This window comes from Alosa alosa, chromosome 3 (genome assembly GCF_017589495.1).
Source record: "Alosa alosa isolate M-15738 ecotype Scorff River chromosome 3, AALO_Geno_1.1, whole genome shotgun sequence".
Classification (NCBI taxonomy): domain Eukaryota; kingdom Metazoa; phylum Chordata; class Actinopteri; order Clupeiformes; family Clupeidae; genus Alosa; species Alosa alosa.
Window position 1 is genome coordinate 20,895,337 of NC_063191.1, and position 22,507 is coordinate 20,917,843.

Here is a 22,507-nt window from a genome sequence, read left to right on the forward strand (position 1 = left end):
CACTGCGTTTTTTTCTGAGACCTGACTCCTTAGAGATGTTTTTCTGAGGCAGTTTGGTTTGAAGCAGTTTTATCTGAGGATGACAGAGGTTTTTCTGAAGCTGAGGCAGTTTTGTCTGAAAATGACCGATGTTTTTCTGAGTCTGACACCTGAGTCTGTTTTTTCTGACGCTGAGGCAGTTTTGTCTGAAGATGACAGAGGTTTTTCTGACGCTGATGCAGTTTTGTCTGAAGATGACCGATGTTTTTCTGAGTCTGACACCTGAGTCTGAGGATGTCCTAAAATGAACACCGTAGTGGAGCCTGCGTGGATTGGTCTCAGTTTGGCTTGCACATATGCAATTATACTCCATTTTCTTTGTAAAACTGCTCAAGCTCTGTCAGGTTGAAAAGGGGTTGGGTATGAACAGACGTGTTCAAGTCCAACCACAAATGTCTATAGGATTTAGGTGTAGGCTTTGACTCTGCCTCTCCAGAGCATTCACCTTGTTGTCTTTAAACAATTTCTGTGTAGTTTTCGCTGTATGCTTCGGCTCATTGTCTTGCTGGAAAGTAAATCTTCTCCCAAGTCGTAGCTCTCTTGCAGACTGAATCAGATTGTCCTCCAGAATTTCCAAATATTTTGCTGAATTCATTTTACCCTGGGTTATTGCACGCACAGAAAATAACCACTCGGTGAGTTGCACAGTTTTGAAAATTAACTTTAAGGGTTATTTTAAGGACATGTTTGTGCATGCCTGTAGCCAGCCACTCTGAAGCAGTCAAAGGCGATTGATTCTAAACGAGTCAAAAAGTTGAGACCGGACCCATCGTCAACATTTCTGTGTCCACCAGTCTAGTTCATCCAAAACAAACCAGAATCGGGTAAATACAGAAATTATCCTTTAACACGTAGCATAAATACACCATGTCTGCCATCTTAATTATGCATGATTGTCACATTATGTATTTCATAATGCTGAAAGATGGCTCTAGACACAACATATTATGTGTTAAAAGCAGCATAGCATCATAAATGTAGAAAAAGGGCATATTTTGGTGGCCATATTTGAAGTCAAGATATGGGCCACTAGGGGGTGCTATGTGTTGGGGTCCATTTACCAATTAATTTCTAATTTGTTTAATACATTTTTGATTACACTTTACTTGACAGTGTCGACATAAGAGTGACATGACACTGTCATGAATGTGTCAAACAAGTCATAAACGTTTATGACAACGCTTCTGTTATTAAGTGAGATTCTGTTTTCTGGGTTATGATTAGGGTTAGAGGTTAGGGTTAGGTTTATTTAAAACCCCCTCTTTATTCCATATTATTATTATTATTATTTAAATATTGCTATTTATTTTAAAAATGGCTTCATATATATATATATATATATATATATATTTCAATTTCATTGGCACTGTGCATTACAGGGGTGAAATCTATGATAGACAAGTAGATTTGATAATATGCAAAGATGAAAAGCCAAGAGGACAGTGGCTGTATGAAGATATTCTGTGCTCAGTTGATACTTCTGTCCTTTACTAAATTAGCTATTCTTTGGTGCCATTCCTCAGATCACAGGAAATCACTGAACAGAATTTGGCAACTCAAAGCCTTAGGTCCGCAACCGGTGTGCAACAGGATGTTTGCTAAAAAACGAAAAGTAACTGATTTATTTTGTGTCTCTTTCTAGCTTGTGCACTACATACATTTGCCATCTAGTAACTGATTTATTAGCCAGTAACTGATTCATTTGCCATCTAGTATAACTGATCCAGCTATTTTGCATCGGTAAGACTCGGTTTTATTCACTGGTCGTGGAGTTACTGTGTCTCAGTTGTAACCAGGCAGTGCACATGAATATGATGAGGAGCAGGAGCCCCTGGTTGTTCTTAAAGCAAGCAGCCACCGCGGGCTTTTGCAGTACAAAGATGGCCAGTAAAGTGGCAACCACTGTCAGTGATGTCAAGCTGAAATCAATAGAAGATCTTCCCCGTGTTGGGACTTTGAAGATGCTGTTCAGGGTGATTTCCAAAGGCTATCTCAGTCGTCTGCATGAGCTGCAGGTAAGCTGATCACTTTGGAGTGTAAATACACCTTGTGTCAATCAGCATCAATATCATTAGTGTTTATCACCTTGGTGTTATCTAAACCAGTCTGGTTTTAATGTGTATATTAAAATGTGTCTAATTATTGTTTAAAATGAAACCACAATGCCAGATTGTGTATTGAGACTGAAAGATACCTCACTGACTTGGGGTTTTATCCATTTTGAAGCTTTGCCATGACTGCTAGGTCTATGAGAAACAGCTATATGGTTCCATGACTGTTGTTGTCCCAATCACTAGGTCTATGAGAAACAGCTCTATGGCTCCATGTACAGAGCATGTGCTGGCAGTGTTCAGTCCGTTGCTGTGAACAGTGCAGATTTAGTGGAGGAGCTGTTCAGAAATGATGACAAGTTCCCCTCTCGCGGAGACATGGCGCTGTGGACAGAGTACCGAGACATGAGAGGCTATGGCTATGGTCCCTTCACAGAGTAAGGACGTTATGGCAATGTGTGCCACATATCGAAATATATTAGCATATTGAAATCCATTTAATATACACTGTGTTACAAATTATGCAATGCTAATTTTCAAGTGATTAACCATTAGAGTATAATTTGAATTTTATTGAACAAACCTCAAAGAAACAAAACTCCAGAAGCAAATTTCTTCACAGTACGATGATCACGCATAAGTTTTCGGGAAATATCCAATGTTTTCATACCTTGTCCAAGGTAGATTGATTTCAATGATCCAGAACCCTGAGACACAATACCATCCATGAGTTTAATTGAAAAACAAAAAAATAAATGTTTATGAGTATGACACATAAATCCAATTTGCATAATAATTTGGAACACGGTGTACAGCACAGTTAATCAGTAAGAATAGAGGGTTCACTTCGACAAATGAGCGTTATAATTAACAGTCCTTTTTCATTTAATTTCACACACATCTAGACAAGGTGAGAAGTGGTACAGACTGAGAGCTGTGCTAAACAAGCGCATGCTACACCCCAAGGACTCGGTGCAGTATGCCGGCGTTGTCAGTGAGGTCGTCACCGACTTCATCAAGAGAATATACCACCTACGCAAGACCAGTCCAACAGGGGATCTAGTGACTGATCTATCCAATGAGCTCTACCGTTTTGCTCTTGAAGGTAATCATTATAATAGATAATAGATAATGTAATGTTAAATAGATGAAAGAATAGTGTAGATATGTGGACCAAAGATGCCATGTCATGATATATGACGTCTACTGTACCTAGCTGGTGTTGGAGCTTGTCCCCAAATATCAGTTTCATACTCCATGTAATCTCATTGCTTTCCTCCATCTATATGAACAAGGAATCTCATCTATTCTCTTTGAAACTCGGATTGGGTGCTTGGAGAAAGAGATCCCAGTTGAAACACAGGACTTCATAGACTCTATTGCCCAAATGTTTACCTACAGCATGCCTGTGGTACTTACACCCAAATGGACTCGAAATATCCTTCCCTTCTGGAAAAGGTACACTGCTGGTTGGGAAGGCATCTTTACATTTGGTGAGTTGGTTACTGAACAATGTTCTGAAATAAAAAACATACACTGACCACTGTAAGTATCAGTATTATCATAATGTTGACCATCCTTTAGCTGGGCAGCTAATAGACATGAAGATGGAGGCCATTCAGAAGCGTGTGGACACAGACCAAGAAGTGGACGGAGAGTATCTGACCTACCTGCTCTCCAACATCAACATGACCAATAAAGAGGTGTATGGAAGCATTGCTGAGCTGATTTTGGCTGGAGTAGACACGGTATGAATGACTTGGTTTTGGGTTATGTATGTAGAAAATAATTATTGGTGCGTCAACTACTATTATGTGTTTTTTAAAGACCTCAAACACCATGATGTGGACACTGTATCAGCTCTCTCGAGAACCTGAAGTTCAAGACACTTTATTTCAAGAGGTGAACCATTGTGTTAAAGGAGATGGCATTCCTACTGCCCAGGATGTTACAAATATGCCTTATCTTAAGGCTGTCATCAAGGAAGCTCTCAGGTAGACTCTGTATAACATTAATTGATGAATTGCTTCACTTTGTCATGATCCCAATAGGCAATATCTATCGAGAGAATCAGACAATATGCTACTGACTTCAATGATGGGGTCAACTTTTGAAAATTACATTCATTTATAGGATGTATCCAGTTGTTCCCATCAATGCCCGCCTTATATCAGAGAAAGATATGATTGTTGGAGGATATTTCTTTCCCAAGAAGGTGATTTCTCAATCTAAACACTATTGTACAGCAATCTTTATATCCTTACAATGCTGTGTGTGGTTCCAAAGCATTACAATTCACCATGCTTTCTCTCTGTCTCACCACAACAGACAATGTTTTCATTATGCCACTATGCTATAAGCCATGATGAAAAAGTATTCCCTGAGCCATCAAAGTTCAAACCAGAGCGCTGGTTAAGGGACGGAAGAGCCAGGCCCCACCCCTTTGGCTCCATTCCCTTTGGCTTTGGGGTGAGAGGCTGTGTGGGCCGCCGGATAGCAGAGCTGGAGATGTACCTCGCTCTGGCAAGGGTGAGAACACACAACAGAAATGTATACTTAGAAGCGTAGGAAATTTTTTTTAAATTTATTTTGTGAATGTGACGTTTGAATGTGTGTGTGGTGTCAGCCTCATACTATCTAAATGTGTAATTTAATGGGTAATCTTGTTATTTATTTTCTCTTTCCCACCTACAGATGATCAAGCTGTTTGAGGTCAGACCAGATCCAAATGTGGGTGAAATGAAAGTTCTGAATCGTACTGTGCTGATTGCAGACAGACAATTAAACCTACACTTCATCGAGAGGAGTGATACTTCTACTCAATAAGCCTACACTCATTTCTAATTAAACCTACATTTTATCGAGAGGAGTGATACTTCTACTCATTTCTAATGGCTTTGTTGTATCTAATTTTTGGGGTTGTCAGGTCACACCCATGATAACTTAAAGGTGTCATTAATGGTGTATTTTTCACTTAAAATCGTAGAACGTTTTATCGTAGAAAAACTATAGAAGATAATAGGGGACAGTCCATTTTTCAGAATTTGTAATTTTCAAAAGTGATTCTAATAAAGAAAAAAACATCTGATAACCTAATGAATATTCCTTTACAGAACAAATAAGTTTGATTCTATTCCAGAACAGATAATGTATGTTTCTTGTAGTCGAATGTCCTAGTACATCAGCTATGTGTGTCTTTTTACATGTTTCCTCAGTAGTTTTCATTAAATTCCAAGTGAGTTTTGGTTTTAAAATGGCTTGCATTAGGCCTAGTCTGTGTTTCTATACACCAAATTACACTGTGCTGCAGACTGAGTAAGATTTTCATGTAAGGCCTATAGACCTATTAGTTCACCTTCTATTTTTTTCTTTTTTACAGTTATATGAGTGTAGATGTCTAACTTGCATCACATGGCACTATTCTTCATTATTGGATAAAAATGTTATAGGCCTATGACAGATGCCCTATATAGCAATAAAACACTAAAAGTGCGGTAATGGGATCTGTGGACGCCCTGCAACGCACAAATTACACTAGAGCTTTCAGTGACCAATATATGTCGGTAGATGGTGCCGCTACCCCATGTAGGCGAGGCGTAGGCTTACTGCGAATTCAGGAAGTCGAGTCGAGTCATCCATCAGTCGGCTGATCAGAGCGTCATTGTAACTATCGACTGTATGCAACAAACTTTAGCCAGTAGGCTATCCTACAGCAACCTAGTCTTCTTATTCAGTGTAATTTAGATGATGAGATTAGACGGATGGATTAGATTATCAGATAACCGAACTGTAAAATTCATATTGGCGAACATATATTGGCTATAATATGAACACGTGCGCCACATTGTCCACTGACTCCAAAGGTCCGCTTTTTATTGCTTTATTCTTCTGTTCAATCAGCGTCTATACACTTCACTGTAGCCACAGTTTTCGCGAACAGCACATTGACATAGTTAATTAAAGTGTAGGCTAAGTATACTAATTCATTCATAGACGAGCTGAATAAATATATATTGCCTACAAAGTGCAGATAATGTTAGTTAGATTGCTTTCGATGTACAATGAATCGTATTCATACCGCCAAAATAGTAGTAATAGGGGCCGGATTTGCGGGAATTGCAGCTGCAGCCACCTTATTTGAGGCTGGTTTTCAACATGTGCAGGTCCTGGAAGCCATGGGAAGAGTAGGTGGCAGAGTGTACACAATGAGACCATTTGGCTCTGACATCATAGAGCTGGGGGCAAACTGGATTCATGGCCAGGAAGGGAACCCTCTCTTTGAGCTTGGTAAGGAGCATGGTCTGCTGTCAGAGGGGCACTCAGCCAGCACTAAAATGTGCCTACCTGGATCTATAACCCCTTGTGACTACTTCTTCAAAGAGGATGGGAGGTTGCTGCAGGCTGAGGATGTCGAGCAGGTGTGTGCCCTCTTCAGTCGACTCACCACCAGGGCATTCGACTCTGAACTGGAAGATAGGCACTGCTGCCTTAGCCTTGGGGATTACCTTGACAACGCCTTTGCTGAGTCACCATTGGCAGCAACAGAGGATGGCCTGAAGGTTTTTGAGTGGTGCAAGAGGTGCGAGTGTACGGATGAAGCAAGCTCTTCCCTTTATGAGGTGTCTGCCTCCCAGATTTCGCACTATGAGGCCCTGGAGGGAGGCTTTTTTAATTCCCTTGGTCCAGGAGGGTATCAAGCATTTATAGACGTCCTTTTAAGAAAGTTGCCAGCAGGGGTCATTATGACAAATACCCCTGTGGCACACATTGAATGGGCCTTAGATGAGAGTGGCAAGAGGTCAACTCATCCTGTGCAAATTGTTTGTGAACATGGTCAGAGCTTTGAAGCAGACCATGTAATAGTGACAGTCTCGTTGGGGGTTCTGAAGCAGAGGGCTGCACTGATGTTTCGTCCCCCTCTCCCAAACTCCAAGATGGCTGCCATTGATAAACTGGAAATTGGAACAGTAGACAAGATTTATCTCTGCTTTCCTGAGAGGTTTTGGCCAGAAGACTGTGCTGGGATACAACTTGTATGGGACAATGGACCTGAGGATGCCGCTGTCTACACTTCAGAGCTGGAAGGGGAGGCCTGGAAGGAGACATGGTTTAAAAAAATCTGTGGCTTTGACACGGTGGCTCGCCACCCGAATGTTCTGTGTGGCTGGATCACAGGCAGAGAGGCACTCCATATGGAGACATTGGAGGATGTAGAAGTAGGAGATGTTTGCATGAGGTGAGATTTTCTTTCCATATACTTTATGCCGGTAATAAAGGCTGTTTACTCTGAGAAGGACTACTCTCAAGTCATTACCTCTGTCCTTGAATTTCCCCTTGGGGATCAATAAAGTATCTATCTATCTATCTATCTATCTATCTATCTATCATTTTCTATGTTTAACACACTTGGAGTGTTTTCATGGTCAGGAGTACTGTAGGATACGTCCTTCAAAATGAACAAGCATCTCTGTTCATTTCTGAAGTATGATTCATTGTGGAATGTATGAATACAAGTAGGTCTACTACTTGAAAATGATAAACATAAGGTGGTGGTCCTAATCTCTTTTGTTGTCCTAATCTCTTTTCCCCCCCAAAAGATTACTCAGGTCCTTTACTGGCTGGCCTGTGCCTGAGGTCTCTCAGGTGTTGATATCCAGGTGGGGGCGTGACCCTTACGTGCGTGGCTCCTACACGTTTGTGCCACAGGGGGTGCTAGCAGAAGAACATGGGGCTCTGGTTGCACCTCTCCCACCTGAGCCAAGTTCTGACGACAGGAAGGTATTTGTGTCCAACCATGACTAACTTTGTACCATCACTGGTGAAGTGAAACATCTGTGTAGTTGTCCTTGAGTGTTCCAAGTAAGCGTTGTGTTGTAATATTTTTGTTGATTATGGAAGAAATTATTAGACGGTGCAGGTGTAAGGTGAAGTAATCGTTGTGTTTTGATTCTCTTTTCCTCCAGCCTCTGCAGGTGCTGTTTGCTGGAGAGGCGACACATGTGAACTTTTATACCACTACACATGGAGCTTATCTCACAGGTATCAGAGAAGCACAGAGACTCATTAACCTCTACACCTAAAGATTCTTAGAAAAAGAATGACTCACTGCCATTATGGAATTCCTGGAAGTTCTCTTTCAGCTCATTCTAAATAGTCCATGACCTAACTAAGAATGATCTTTGTGGTTTTTGAAAGGTATCTGATACTGTCTGAAGGTAATTGATTTACGTTGTTTAAAGATAAAAGTAATAAAGAAGAGTCTTTATCTACCCAAATAATTGATTGTGCTTACTTGCAAAAGCCATAAAATGGAAAACATAGGGGAAAAAGCTACAGACAGGATAATTGATTTCATTGTTTGAACTGTTCTGGTTCATCTCTCTAATATCATTGGGTTACACCATTAATCATTTATTCCAATATTAATTTGTAATTTACAGAAAATCATGTTCGGTGTTCAATAAAATATATCTATATTTGTCATCTGGACACAACATCCGTGTAGTTTCTTTCCTAACTGCTGTTTATACTACTGCTCTATACCCGATCATTGTGGTAAAAGGGAACTGCAATTTTTGAATGTTTATTTACCAGAGGTCAGTTTTTATTGTTAAATATTGATAGGAATATATTAATGTGTATCTTATTAACAATGCCATGTAGTACATTAGTTTGTAATTAACAAAATGTTTCAAACAATACATTAACATTATAAATCTACTTGTTAAAAAGGTATTTTGGGGCAGCCGTGGCCCAGCACTCTTTTAAACCGGAGGGTTGCGGTTAACCAGTATTAAAGATGAGCAAGGCACCTAATACTGCTCCCCGAGCGCCGCAGTTTAGCAGGCAGCTCATCGCTTGAGGATTAGTGTATCTTCACCTCACTGTGTGCTGTTTGTGTTTCACTAATTCACCGATTGGGTTAAATGCAGAGACCAAATTTCCCTCACGGGATCAAAAAAGTATATATACTTATACTTATACTTCTTATACTTAGTTTGTAATTAACAAAATTCCTACAATAAAAAAATCAAACAATACATTAACATTATAAATCTACTTGTTAAAGGTATTTAGAACAAAGTCTCCATACCACCAAATGTGACGGAAAGAGGAGTTTAAGTGGCATATCAAAATGGCAACATAGCTGCATGTCAGACTAGATGGAACTAATGGAATTACATGTATGATTACATATTTTCTGCTAAAGAGTAGGTACATAAATAATGTGATTCCAATTAATCAGCTGGTCTGCAAAACAAAATTACAAAGTAAAGATTCATGTTAGACATCAGTAAGAGTGATGTTGAGGAGTGCTCATCACAGTGTGTGTCTCTCTAAAACAAGCCCTTGTTCTTCTTAAGATTCTGCTGCTTCCAATCGGGCATGGAGTAAAAGTCCATGCGAGCCATGCCCAGGATCAAAGTAAAGTCTTCATTTGAAAGGTATTCCTGCAGTTTCAGAAAGAAATTAACTATTTACAGAGGCTCTAAATTCCATGTCAAAACATACATTTACGTTCTGTTCATTTCTGCATAATTATATTTAAGTTTACATATTTGGCCCGCGAGATAGGATCTAGGGTTCGTCCTGGTGAGTCTTTACCTCCTTTTTCGTGGGATCCACCCCCTCAGGCAGGTCCTCAGCCAGACAGTTAATCAGCTTGTCTGCAGGAAAGGCGGGCCTCGTGGTAGGAACCATGCTAACAGAAGATTCCTTTTTGTTGGTGCTGTTGAAGTTGTTGCTGTTGGTCATCTCCTGAACACACAGGTGAGATCATGCGATTCCAAGTTAGGCTTAAAGATAGTGTAGTGTATCATAAATCTTAACTGAACTGTACAGATGTGGACAATCCACTGTAAACATGTTTTGGAATCGATTAGGAAAACACCTGGAACAAGTGAAAGTCTTATCTTGAACTCACCATTGAAATCTGGATGATGTTAGTTGCGTCTCCGAGCTCAGACTTCAACTGCATATATGACTTTCCATCCTAAACACAAGATTTGAGAATGTGAATACGTCACAGTGTGGTGTATTATGGTGATTCTGTGAAGTCTTTGGCCGTCGTTTTCACAATGGAGCTGTTTTTACTCCTTTAAGTCATTGCCATTTGAACAGTTGATTGTTTTGTTCTAAATGAGCACATACACTCCACTTGTGAGGATCCCAGGCATGGAACCAGCCAGTGAAGGTGGGAGGCTCAAAACTCTGCTTGACCATCAGGATTGGTGTGTTTACATCACGTCCAGCTGGGTGGCTGCGCAGGTATTCTTGAGCAGTGACGACTGCTTCCTGCTTCTCCTTCTCATTGGCACCTTTCCCAATCCACAGGTATATCTGTATGAGAGAGATGTAAACAGCTATGTTTCTACATTCTCTTGAAATAATCAAATTAATGTTATTCATTATCATGGTGGTGCCACACCTGGTAAAATCAAAAGAGGTATCTCACCTGATCCCAGATATCCAGCAGCATGACATCCTCCTCATCCAGGTCATCTTGGTTGAAGTTTGTGATCTCTGTGGCAACAAACGTGCCAGTCTGGGTGGAGCACTCAAAGAGGCGTGGGGTGATGTTGTCGTGCTCCTCCTGTAGTCTAATAAAAGTCACAGGGAATGAGCAGAGGAGGACTACAGAGTGAGATCCATGAGGAGGACACATTAGAACAACGGCTGTACCTCTTACTGCTGGCGTATTGGGATTTCCCTCCAAGGTTCACCCAGAAGTCAGCTGGTTCCTGGCCCTCTGCAATGACAAGCTTTTCCCTTTTGGAGATGATATCCGCCAGAGATTTTCCCATCTCCCTCTCATCCCCACTGCATCCCTGCAATGCACACCAGTCAGATATAGACCCTTTTAACAGCATAAACAAACATGTGCGTTCCCAAAGCATTTCCGGTGGCACATAAACATTGAGCTAATGGTAACGTTGGGACAAAAACATGTTTTAAAGTCGACATTTTGTAGAGCATTAAGCTAAAGCCTGATTCATTTTAATTTCAAAGTATCTGCGTTGGTTTTGAACTTTTCAACTGGATATCCCCTAGGAAAAGATTGAAAGAGTCTACATATGTCAAAGCTGTTGAGTGTTAGATAGATAGATAGATAGATGTCAGGCAATGCGCAAAATATCACAAGCAACTACAACTATTGCATGGCATGTGGGAGCATTGAGCTGAGCCACTAATCTTTGGGCTTATCTTGGTCATGGTATCAAATGATTAAGTTCGATATGGCCAGACTATCAAATGTTAGCTTTAGTTAGACTTTAGACTTTGCTTGTTAAATAATAATAAGGGCACCTTATGTACATCATTCTGCACCATCACATGCCCAAAGCAATTACTCAATAATTAAGTGTGACACTAAATCATTTAGAGATGCCTACCTTTCCGCACCACAGATAACAGCAGTTCTCAGTCTTGAGCACAAACACATCATTGGAGTTGAGGCTGGACGAGCGAGCTGGCACCTCGATGGCGCTGGTGTTGAACTCGTTGCTGCCGTGAATGTGGAAGAGCCGCACGGCTGGCTTGGCATGAGAGGAGTTTTCTCTGGAACTTCCTTCCTGCAGACAATCAAGCAAAGGTCAGGAGGTGTACACTTCTATTTCCACTGAGCTTGACGCCAACAATGCAACAATACAGTAAGGGGAAAAGAGAGCTGTTTGACGTACCTCATACACGACCATCCTGCCCTTGAAAATGGCCATGAGATGCATAGGTTCTTTGCCCATAGGCACTCGCACCTGGACAGGCTCCCCATTGTACTTCTGGTCCAGGGCCACAGCTTGGTATGCACAGGCGGCCAGCTCTGCAGTGCTGGCGTGACGGCCCTGTGACACAACATGCATTGACATTGACAACTTGCAGAAATGCGTGGCACTTCTCTTGCAGTCAGGGAGTCGTACAAGGTGCTTGTGGAATGCATATGAGTGCTACTGACCTGCCACATGTACAGTATGTAGTGCTTTTTGTTGCTGACTTCATATTCGTAGAGGATGAGGTAGCAGTCTCCACCGTAGAAGTGGCCCAGCCACCTTCTGTCCACTGGAACCAGCTCACTATCCTCGATCCTCCATACCTTTGTGCGTATGAGAGAGATATGTGCAATTTGTACACTGGGAAGCAGGCAGAGGTCTTTATTTAAAGTAAGGAATTGAATCAGCTGTCAGTAAGCATGCTGGTGGTCAAATGGTCCTGACCTGTGCTTCACCGGTTCCATCGTCCACCATTTTCTGCTTTGCGGCCAGGTCAGGTCTGGCATGCATGGATGTGGCATCAAATTTGATCTGTTCAACCTTGGCTGCAGCATGCAGAGAATGGCAGAGTTATAATGGGGCTCTTTGATGTATGGCAGATCGACAAATGAATATTTTTATATTTGTAATATAAACTGGTCCCATCAAAAGCTGTAGAGTGAAATGAAGTGGTCTGGTCTACCTACCAATTTTCCCAGGGCTGTGTGTTACCCCAAGCCCCGTAGTCTGGTTCTTCACCGTCCACTTCTGGAAAAGCTGTTTGAATATGGCGGACTCGGCCCCATCATTCACGGTCTCGACATAAGTGGACTGAGGGTAGCCTTTAGCCCTCTTGTAGGCCTTGGAGAAGGGAGTAATTGGTTTAAAACCAGTACGAAACGACAGACCATTCGTTTGTTCACACGTTTGCATGTTTTAATTAGCATGTATGTCCTTGATTGTACTTCTATAGTCCCTTGACCGTCAGTAGGTGTATTTATTGGTACTGAATTTACGTGCCAGTTAAATACTCACCTCTGCTTTATTCAGAGACTCAGACCTCTCTGTCTTGGAGGCCATCTTCCCTTTCCAGATGAAGATCCTTATCCCACCCTGGTCCAGCAGATAGCAGTCCTGTAGGAAGAGCACTGAATTGTGTTTTTTGTGGTATCACTGCAAATGACTTTTCAGATTCTTCTTCTGTGTTTTATTTTCTATAAATGTTCTTTGGTTTGAGCAGTCAGCCCTACTATTTCTTCACTTCTCTAGCGTATACCATGCATCCTGGTAAGAAAAAGTGTTAGTATACAATAAGGGAAATGAAATGATCAAATGAATAAATGTAATCATTTGTACTCACTGACAAACATCACAAATGAAAGTATGGTCTTAACTCTCAAAGTAGCATGTATGTTTTGTATTCTTTTGTATTCAACCTACACGTAAATGACCATAAAAGGGTTTAGCTGAGAGCCTGCCTTTTGGAATTTGTTTTTATTTTTTAGAAAAGCTTTTTAAAAAATAAAAAAATATTATTGAATATCAATGAGCGTGAGCTAAATAATCTGTCCTTTCTCTAGTCAGTGGTAAGATGGCTTGCTTCCTGTTTAGTATCTTTAGATTTACAGAACAACCTTTTGGAGAACTAAACCCTAAAAGGAAAAAAGCAAGAGACCAGCCAAACCCTTGTGGGTAAAGTCAAGGTCTGCCAGTTCATTTTACTTCTATTCCATGTAATGCAAGCGCCTCATGCTTAATCTATGCACACTATGTAGATACTGTTTTAGACTTGATTTAGATTTAGTGTTATTTAGTATAATTTGTTTTTAGTATATTATCTATCTTCTACTGTCCTTATTGCTTAGTTGTGTTTTTTATATTATATACATGTATTACTTTTTCTGCTGTTAGTGAATGTTGTGTGTGATATCTATCTATCTATCTATCTATCTATCTATCTATCTATCTATCGAATGCACTCTGACACTGTCCAAACAGAACAGAGTTTCAATAGGGTATAGGCATGTATCCATAATTATGTTTAATCAACCTGTAAGGGCAATACCACAGCATGAATGGATATTATTAGTATGTAGGCTGTACTGAAAGTAAGAAGCATGTATTTTAAGGTAGGAGCAGTGTCAACAATGTTTATCCTCTCTTCCGTCCATTGTCCACTGTTCCGTCCACTGAAGTTTATCTTTACTCTTTAATCTCTGTAGTTGGAGCCCAGCCCTCTTCCATGGCACGCACATTTCTGAAAAGACCTCTCAGTTCTCCATTTTTACTTTAAATCTCACCCACATTAATTAGCATCAAATAGAATACACCAGCTACATCAGCTGGCAAGAGGCAAATGTCTCATTTTAACCTGATACACTTAATTGAATCTCAAACATTTCATTGTGTGGTAATAACACAACCATGGCATCTGCATAATTAATTCAGCTATTCCTGATGCGTATTAAAAAGTGGTAGCTTACCTCATGCCTTAGCAGGTCCTGTGTCAGGGGTTTCACAGCCACCTCCTGAACCACCAGGTTCCCCTGTGCATCTGAAATGCTGTTGAAAGGTGACAGCCCTGTTGTATTAGAGAGACATCCATATGTAGGTATAGGTCAGTTGAAGAGCTGTATTGAGAGTCAGTACTCACTGAAAGAGCTTGATGCTGGATTTGAGTTTCTCATCCACCACGGTGTCGGGTATGGGGTCTTTGATGTCCCTCCTCTCCCCCAGGACCTGTTTCATGAGTTTCATGGCCTCCTCGGAGGACTTCTCGTCATCTCCATCCACCACAGTAACCTGTGCTCGGCCTCCTCTCTCCCGGTCACGGATGTCCTTGGCCAGATTCACCCCCTGCAAGAACAGCAGTTTGCTTAGAATGAGTGCTCAATAAACCAGTTAATAATATCAGTCTCAGAGGGATGGTTTTGGATGGTTTGAGCAAAGAATGGTGTCCTGCCTTCAGTCTCTCCATATGGTTGCTCTTCGGTCCATTCCACTGAATGATCAGGCTCCCCATGTCCAGCAGGAACACGTCGCCCTTGTTGAAACTGTTCCAGCTTAGGTCCACCTAAGTATCAAACATGACAGATTAGACATATTGGATGGGAGACCTGGAGTGGGATCTATGAGTTTATGCCAGTGGCTTGAAAGACATGCATTTGTGTGGACCACAAGGAGGTGCTAGAAAACATTTTGTTTTGAAAAAAGTTGAACTAGCTGGTTGATGTACTGTGTTTTAAACACGGATGAGGCTGTGTCCCATGAGATACATGAAAGGATGCCGAAGGGCATGGTTGCTTAATCTTCATCTGGTTGATTGGGTTATGCAGTTTGCATGAAATGTTACCCAGCAGTTATCCTGTGGCTTGTGCTCTAGACTGAGAGAGCATAGAGCTGGGCGATATATCAATATAAAAGATATATAGATATATTTTAAAATGCGATATGGAATTAGACCATATCGCATATATCAATATAGTTCAAATTTGCGCCGTGATCCTTGCTCCACGCAAGCCGCTGACCGGAGCTCTCTGCTGCACTGCTCCCTTCTCTGCACTGCTGTGAAACTGCACGCTACTTTTCTCATATAAATATATTTATTTCAGAAAAAGATTGGCCTATTTTATTTTATAGGCTATTTTTATTGAACATATTTTTTTATTTAAATGTGCACCTTACGGAGCTTTGATTTAAAAAAAGGCACTCCAATTTTATGTTTAGATTTTATTGTTATTTGAGTAGTGAGTTTTCAATAAAACTACTCGTATTTGACTGAACATTTCATTTTACAGCTCTAACTTTGCAGAAAAAATATCGGGATATATATCGTATATCGATATTCAACCTAAATATATCGGGATATGACTTTTGGTCCATATCGCCCAGCCCTAAGAGAGCGCTCACCTTTCCTGCCACTCATTCGTTTCTCATGTACTGTGATGAAGTCTTAAGGCCTACTGTACAGATGATTTCATTGTGGAAACTTAGAAACAATTTAACTGACCATAGCAGTGTGTGTCAGTGTGGTTTAGCAGGCTGTTTTGGACCTTTTTTGACCCTGGCTGCAATGATTCAGTGTCTCCACGCTCTTGCGAAAGGCGGGGTGATGTCAAAACATTTCACGCTCTCTAACACTGCCTGTGTCTCTCTGCTCTCCAAAGCTGGTGGAAATGAACTCGCTCGGAGCTCTCGCTATCAGTGTGTCATCCACTGTGTGTCTTTCTGTTTGTCGCTGGCCTTCTATAAACAGCTTGATGTGTTAGCTGTGTGAGAGGGTGTGACATTCTTACCTCTCCAGCCACAACATTCTTCTTCCCCTTGACATGCAGCAGTCGGCGGATGTTGTACGTGTTAGTCTCAACCTGTTTCAATCCAGACGCCACCCCTCCCTTCTTGTAGCTATTAGGAGTCAGAGGACAGATGGGTTAAGAAATTGCGTATTTTTTTCCCAAAGGATGTGTAGTGTGCTTAACATTTATAGTCTGCCAGTTCTTAGAACAGAAGCAGAAGTAAGCCCCAGTTAGATCTTACCCAACTTCCTCTTCCTTTGGTGTCATAGTATTACTTGTCTGATACACAACATTTTGTAATATTTTCCTAATAAATCAGAAGCCATATCCAATAAATGGGTGCCACTCTGGTGCAACATTGCCCTAAACCGTTGACAGGTGGATGACAGAAGGATGACAGGTGTTTTTTTCCATAATGGCGCGCTGTGTGCCTGTACACAGAGGCCTACTCACATGATGCCCTGCTTGAAGTATCCTCGAAAGGTGGCGCTCTCGTAGCCCTGCGTCTCGCGGTGCTGCACGGCCACACCTCCCAGGTGGTCGTCCATCAGGGTGGTGTAGATGGCGGCTGCCCCTTGCTCATCCTGAGAGGTGTTCTTGCCCAGCCAGTAATGGATGTCATAGGAGTAAGCCCCGCTGGTCTTATGCGTCTGAGTTGCCATGTAAAGTATGAGATTGGTGGACATTTTTGGATTAATGGATGATCAGTTGTAAAAACACTTGATAATAAGCCTGTATTGAACTTATGGACACTTACATAGAGTATCACATAGCTGTCTCCCTCATAGAAGTGGCCATATGCTTTTGAGGGGAAAGGCACCATCTCCATGTTCTGGTGGGAAAATGTAAAGCACATAAAAGACACATACCTACACGACATACAAATAATTCCACATGTGATGATCTCTTTGTTAACCTTTTCAAATGAGATAGCACATGAAAAATGTCTAAACAAAGGTCTTCACATGAATCCCACATTTTCAGTCATGCTACATGACAGGTGTGATGGCATTAGGCAAGAATGGTTCAGCTCATAGTTCATGCTCTTTTACCTCCACCCTCCATATCTGTAGACCAGGGGTTGTTTTATTGAGGACTTTTGGAATCTGAGATTTGACTTGAACTTGTGGCATGGTGCCAGCTTCAGCTCCTGGGGAATACCTAGATGTGGGAGAAGAAGAGAGATCTTAAGAGAGATAGTCTGGGGAGTTGCTCAACACAGCATACATTTCAGCCCAGGTGATTGGTGTGTGTGGCCCATTAAACAGGGCGCAACGTTATAATCTTCACACCACTCTGTTTCCCTCACAGTGGTCCAATGTCACACCCTTCCAGTATCAAGCACTATGTTTATGGTTATGGTTATGGTTATGGATTTAGCAGACACCTTTGTCCAAAGCGACACATAAATACAAAAGAACATAATAATATTTAAAATTGAACAGGGAACAGATTAAAATGTAGGTCAAATATAGTAAGGAGAATAGTTGTAGTACACAATAATATCAATTCAAGCAATAGCCTAATAAAAAAAGCAATGTAAAAAGGGGAAAGGCAATAATAAAACAATAATGTCAATTCAATCAATAATATAAAAACAATGACATGCTAAGACTACATTAAGGAGAATATCAATAATAAACAATAATGTCAAATTAATTAACAGCCCAATTAAAATAAAACAACATTATATAAACCATAACACATAAAGCTTAAACAACTAAGTATATGTTGAATAGGAATGTCTTTAGACCCCTCTTAAGCGACCCAAAACTACCACAGGAGCGGAGAGCACTGGGCAGTTCATTCCACCAACATGGAACCACTGAAGAAAAGAGTCTGGAATTAGACCCAGTTTTCATGACTGGTCGACACAACATACGCTCACCAGAAGACCGCAGTGGGCGGTTGAGTTTATTGCATAGGATTTTCAACTTTGTGCATGGACCGCCTGTCATTGAGTGCTCACCGGAAAATTACTGACAGCACAGCTCAGTACGCAACTTTGAACTTTCTTGTCTTCATAATGTGTTTTATTAGCCACATTAATGATCCTCTTTTATTGAGGCCTTTCTCCAAGCCGTCCTGAGGTTATCAAGTTGTCTTATGATCCCCCATTAATAGTGTGTAGTGAGCAATACTGGGTGGATCCCCTCTGTTCAGCACTCCCTGATCGCTTCAACATTCTCACAGAGCAACAGCAAACCACACCACAGGAAGTGAAACAACCTTCACCACTGAATCTTTTTAACTGTTCAAGTTTCCGGACTGGTGAAGGTGTAAACACACATGTATGTATTAAATGGTTCTTGCTGCTGCAAACAGGACATGTGTTTGGTGTGAAATTAGCAAAGGTACAAACATTAACAGCAGTAACAGCAAACACCAAATTGAAGTGTTATGTGCCATTATCTAAATAGGTCTAATTTACATGGCCAGAGATAGTCAAGTGGAAATCCCTTTTAGAACTTCCTGCCTAGCCTCATTTCACATATGTCTTCTCAGCAGTTAAACCTTACTGACCATACCCACTGAAACATTATGGTGCAGTATATATACTAGTAAGATAAATAGTGTTTAACTCTAGTGCACAGCTTTTTGACTAACCTGTGTTGTCAAACAATAGTGTTTTTAAAGTTCAGAAAATGAATACTGCTGTTCTATTGAAATGAGTGAGTGACTCGTTGGGTGGAAAAGGCTATGCGGTCTAAACTCATCACGGTGGAGCATGTCAAGCTCTCTTTAGCATGTGTGACGGAACTTGTGGGAGGACTGAGATAAAATGACCAGTTAACCTCACTGCCACAGCCTTCTTCCCTAAGGGCTGAATGTACTGTTTCATATCCACATCTCTGCCTTACAAACAATGCAATGTTGGTTCATGCACTTTGAATGTCCATTTTTAAAAAGTGCAGTGCAATTAAAGCTGAATTGTTTAAGTTTGCATTCAGATCAGCTTTGACTGATGGCAATTTAGGGCTCAATAAAACAGACTTTGTATATCTCACAGGGAATCATGCATGTTTTATGATTAGCTGGCCATAAATTGTTATTGTTGTGCCATGTTTGCCTTCATTCAAGGGACAGACTTTCCAGCTGTGTTAATAATACCCTTCTGAGCAAATATTACTCAGTTCAAGGAGGCCTCGCCCACATCACGATGTGGCGCCACAGATGATTATTACTGTACACCCCCTCCCCCTCCATTTTTGACATAAAACATGTTAAGCTTTATGTCAGGCAAACATGTTTTTGTTTATATTGCACTGCTGCTGCTGAGTGATCAGGTGAGTTTGACTCCAGCCATCTGTGAAGCGTCTAGTGACTGTCCTCTCCTCTGAGACTGCCATGCTGTGCCTCTCCTTTTCCTCATTAAGGGCCGTGATGGCAGTCAGATACGGCTACGCTCCCATGACAACATTAGACCTCTGAACTGATGGCAAGAGGGATATGAGGATGTTGTTCTGACAAGTGAAATGAGAGGCTGTCTTTTCCCTCAACATTAGGAAACATGTACTGGTAGTATGAGTACATTGTCAATGACAATGCAGTGACAAAGGTTTGCTTTAAGTGTTATATGTAGATGTATTATATATCTCTCTTCACTGATCTCATCACACAGTTGATTTGTGGGTTTGCCCATAATAAAATAAACTTTTTATGAGCGTCCTTATCAAGCTTATCAATGCATGATCAAACTACTGCTCAGAGGTCTGTGGATGTTGTAATCTATCTATGGCATAGTCTCTTTGAGGGGCTCTGTAAGAAACAAAGTATTCCTAAAACAATTACAAAACCAAACACAACTCTCACTGTGCCACAGAGATATGCTATGTGTGAATTACACATAACATAAGAATTAGCATGAGAACTATATATGGTTTCTGTATGATACATAAAAATGGGCAGCTGAACCTTATCTACTTATCTAGTTTATAATCGAGAGTGCCCATAATTGTGAGAGAAATTGGCAGAACAAGCAGGACAGTGTACCCAGCTATTATGTAACTGTGGCCTGGCATGGCCTTGAGCGATAATTTACTTCACAGTTTGAATGGCAAGGCCCCCTCCCTTCTCCTCTCCTCCATGCACCTCCAACAGGTCTGCTGCCTCCCCTGCTGGGAAACCCTGTCTCTTCTCACTGACATCTGTTTGCTCTGTGTCTCAGAATCGCTTTGCGGCTGGTTAATACTACTGACACGTTAACGCATATGTAAAAAAAGCTTCAGTTGCTGTTACTGTCGTACAGTTGTTCATTTTCACCTTTTCATTTCAACCGGGCAACTAACCTAATTTTTAGAAGAGTATGCATTTGTCTGTCATCATATTTAAGCCCTGGTAGACATGAGAAGTATATCATTGTGAAGCACTACAAATTGAGTGAGTATGAACCTAAAATCCATTAAAAAAAAACGTTAACATATGGTTCTCTAGACAACTCAAACAAGACCTGCTCCTGACCACACCCTGAGGATGGACTTGGACAGTGTTATATCTGTCCCTTTCATATGCTACTAGGTTTATGATGCCACTCATGACACCAAATTTCCACTAAAATAATTTCTGAATTTAGATGAAAATGGACCCAGTCCATTATGGAATAAAAGGACATAGCATGGTTAACATTTTTGCAGCAGTGTCATCTCTCACATCCCTACTCTGTACATTCCTGACCCATCTCTTATACGCTCCTGGATCAATTTGCCACACAGTGTCTCTATTTTAACCCCCAGAGATGCTAGAAAAGGTGTGCTCAGCAGAGTGGCACTCACCTGTGGCGCGGCGAGTGGTGGAGAGAGGTGTGGGAAGAGACGTCGCAGCATCGAAACAGGCAGTTGCAGAGTGTCCGCAGCTCTCCCTTGCCTCTTTACAACCCGTGAACTTTGCCTCTTGCCCTCCCCACTCATAAAACGCATCGCTCCCCCATATATGGCAAGCGCTGGAGATCTGCATACAGGTGTGTGCCATCCATAGCTGGCCTCTGCTAAGAGCTCGGCCCCCACGTCTGTGTCTGCGTCGCTGGCAGGCTGGAGCCCAATTGGTGCGTTAGCCTTGTTTGCTTTCTTGATCTCACCTGGGATAGGTGTTTACCCAAGGGCCAGGCTTCTTTGTTAGTGCAGTGAAGTTTAAATGCAGGCCTGATTTGCTCTGCGTGCAATTACCGCAGACTGAGAATGAAATATTGGTGCAGAGCCAGAGAGCTTTGTTATTCGATCCTATGGCTAATTTCAGTCCTAATGCGTTTATTTAAGAACAGAGAGCTTGCTGCTGTGTGTGTGTGTGTGTGTGTGTGTATGTGTGTGTCTTTCGCTTGTCCCTGAGTGTTAAATCCTCTGTGATCTTCAGCTTATGGGATCTCGGCTAGATCTCCTGACAGAAAGCCAAAATCTCTTGTGGAATGTGCAATGATTAAGTCTGTCTTATTCTGCCCCATAACTTAGATAGAAATTACATTATGTTCCCATGTACACACAGTGAACATATCATGCATGAGCCTTGCTCAACCACCGCTCGTGTGAATACCACAGAAAATCAAAGAGTGACCAAAACATCAACTGCAAATGTGACTTGCAGTAAGACACCCTACTGACCTTGAGTTTCTGTTGTCTTATTGATTTATTAGTAATCAGGAGGGCCCACCTTACCCAACATTTACTGGCAAAGGCACAAACAACACTTTAAGAATTCCTTTGGGCACAGAGACTAGGTCAGCATTGCCCACAGCCAAATGAACCATCAAATGTGAGCTCAGAGTTGTTTGTGGTTGCTGTTGGTCTAATCTTGGCGACATTAAAGGAAGGTCATGGGAAATTGCTCATGAGGAATGAGCATGAAGAGACTTCATGATTAGTTCAGTGGCCCTAGTGATCGATCCCCCCCCCAGACCTGCTTTAGCACTCGGCAGTTCTTAAAATCCACAAACATCAAGCTATAACAAGACTACTTCAAAGAAAAGGTCTGCACAGCCCAAATTCCAGTAGTAAGATTTTCACATACCTGATTCTTGGACTCCACGGCAGGGCAATGTCAAGTTCTCTGTAGCCCTTTCTTCCTCACACTTTGTGAGTGAACTTCAGTCCCTACACCTCCCCTTCCCTCCCCATGCTCACACTTATTAACCACACTCAGATTGGAACGGCCAGGAGACAGGGAAGGAGTGAGAAAGGGAAAGAAAGAGTGTATGAGCAAAAAAGAGAATATAAGAGTGAGGGAGAGGGGGTATCCCAGGGCTCAGTTCCACTAAGCAGTGGTCACTGGGTGTTTACGGTGCTCTGTGGCCCTGGCTTACATAATGCTGAAGTGGACTCATTTCCGCGTGGTTGTTAGTTCAGCTCTGCGGCTCTCCTTTTGTTAGTGTGCCGTGAAGTGTACCCCTCAC

At 41.5% G+C, this 22,507-nt stretch overlaps 3 protein-coding genes across 5 annotated transcripts; 2 read left to right on the top strand and 1 right to left on the bottom strand.

The window, feature by feature from the left end:
* The first annotated feature begins 1,463 nt into the window (after positions 1-1,463).
* LOC125292104 (sterol 26-hydroxylase, mitochondrial-like) lies at positions 1,464-4,980 on the top strand. The gene is made up of 9 exons (XM_048239260.1): positions 1,464-2,054; positions 2,337-2,527; positions 2,996-3,195; positions 3,386-3,583; positions 3,675-3,838; positions 3,918-4,084; positions 4,224-4,305; positions 4,419-4,619; positions 4,785-4,980. Exons 1-9 carry the CDS (start codon positions 1,845-1,847, stop codon positions 4,914-4,916), a joined length of 1,545 nt encoding a protein of 514 aa, XP_048095217.1. The 5' UTR covers positions 1,464-1,844; the 3' UTR covers positions 4,917-4,980.
* A 677-nt stretch (positions 4,981-5,657) lies between these two features.
* On the top strand, positions 5,658-8,524 carry zgc:66484 (uncharacterized protein LOC327557 homolog). 2 transcript variants are annotated; one of them, XM_048238768.1, is made up of 3 exons: positions 5,658-7,326; positions 7,688-7,868; positions 8,054-8,524. In XM_048238768.1, exons 1-3 carry the CDS (start codon positions 6,152-6,154, stop codon positions 8,168-8,170), a joined length of 1,473 nt encoding a protein of 490 aa, XP_048094725.1. In that variant the 5' UTR covers positions 5,658-6,151; the 3' UTR covers positions 8,171-8,524. The 2 variants fall into 2 exon arrangements, with proteins under 2 accessions (XP_048094725.1, XP_048094726.1); XM_048238769.1 differs by having other exon boundaries at positions 7,697-7,868.
* A 550-nt stretch (positions 8,525-9,074) lies between these two features.
* On the bottom strand, positions 9,075-22,268 carry vil1 (villin 1). Of its 2 annotated transcripts, none has more exons than XM_048238765.1 (20): positions 22,126-22,268; positions 17,181-17,289; positions 16,886-16,960; positions 16,582-16,778; positions 16,129-16,237; positions 14,796-14,906; positions 14,487-14,689; positions 14,317-14,395; positions 12,869-12,967; positions 12,541-12,694; positions 12,299-12,399; positions 12,040-12,177; positions 11,771-11,929; positions 11,483-11,662; positions 10,773-10,918; positions 10,546-10,690; positions 10,242-10,430; positions 10,015-10,083; positions 9,696-9,848; positions 9,075-9,541 (listed from the first exon to the last, which is right to left on the bottom strand). In XM_048238765.1, the coding sequence occupies exons 2-20, from the start codon at positions 17,259-17,261 to the stop codon at positions 9,428-9,430; spliced, it is 2,502 nt and encodes an 833-aa protein (XP_048094722.1). In that variant the 5' UTR covers positions 17,262-17,289; positions 22,126-22,268; the 3' UTR covers positions 9,075-9,427. The 2 variants fall into 2 exon arrangements, with proteins under 2 accessions (XP_048094722.1, XP_048094721.1); XM_048238764.1 differs by lacking the exon at positions 22,126-22,268 and adding an exon at positions 20,901-21,024.
* Positions 22,269-22,507: the final 239 nt, after the last annotated feature.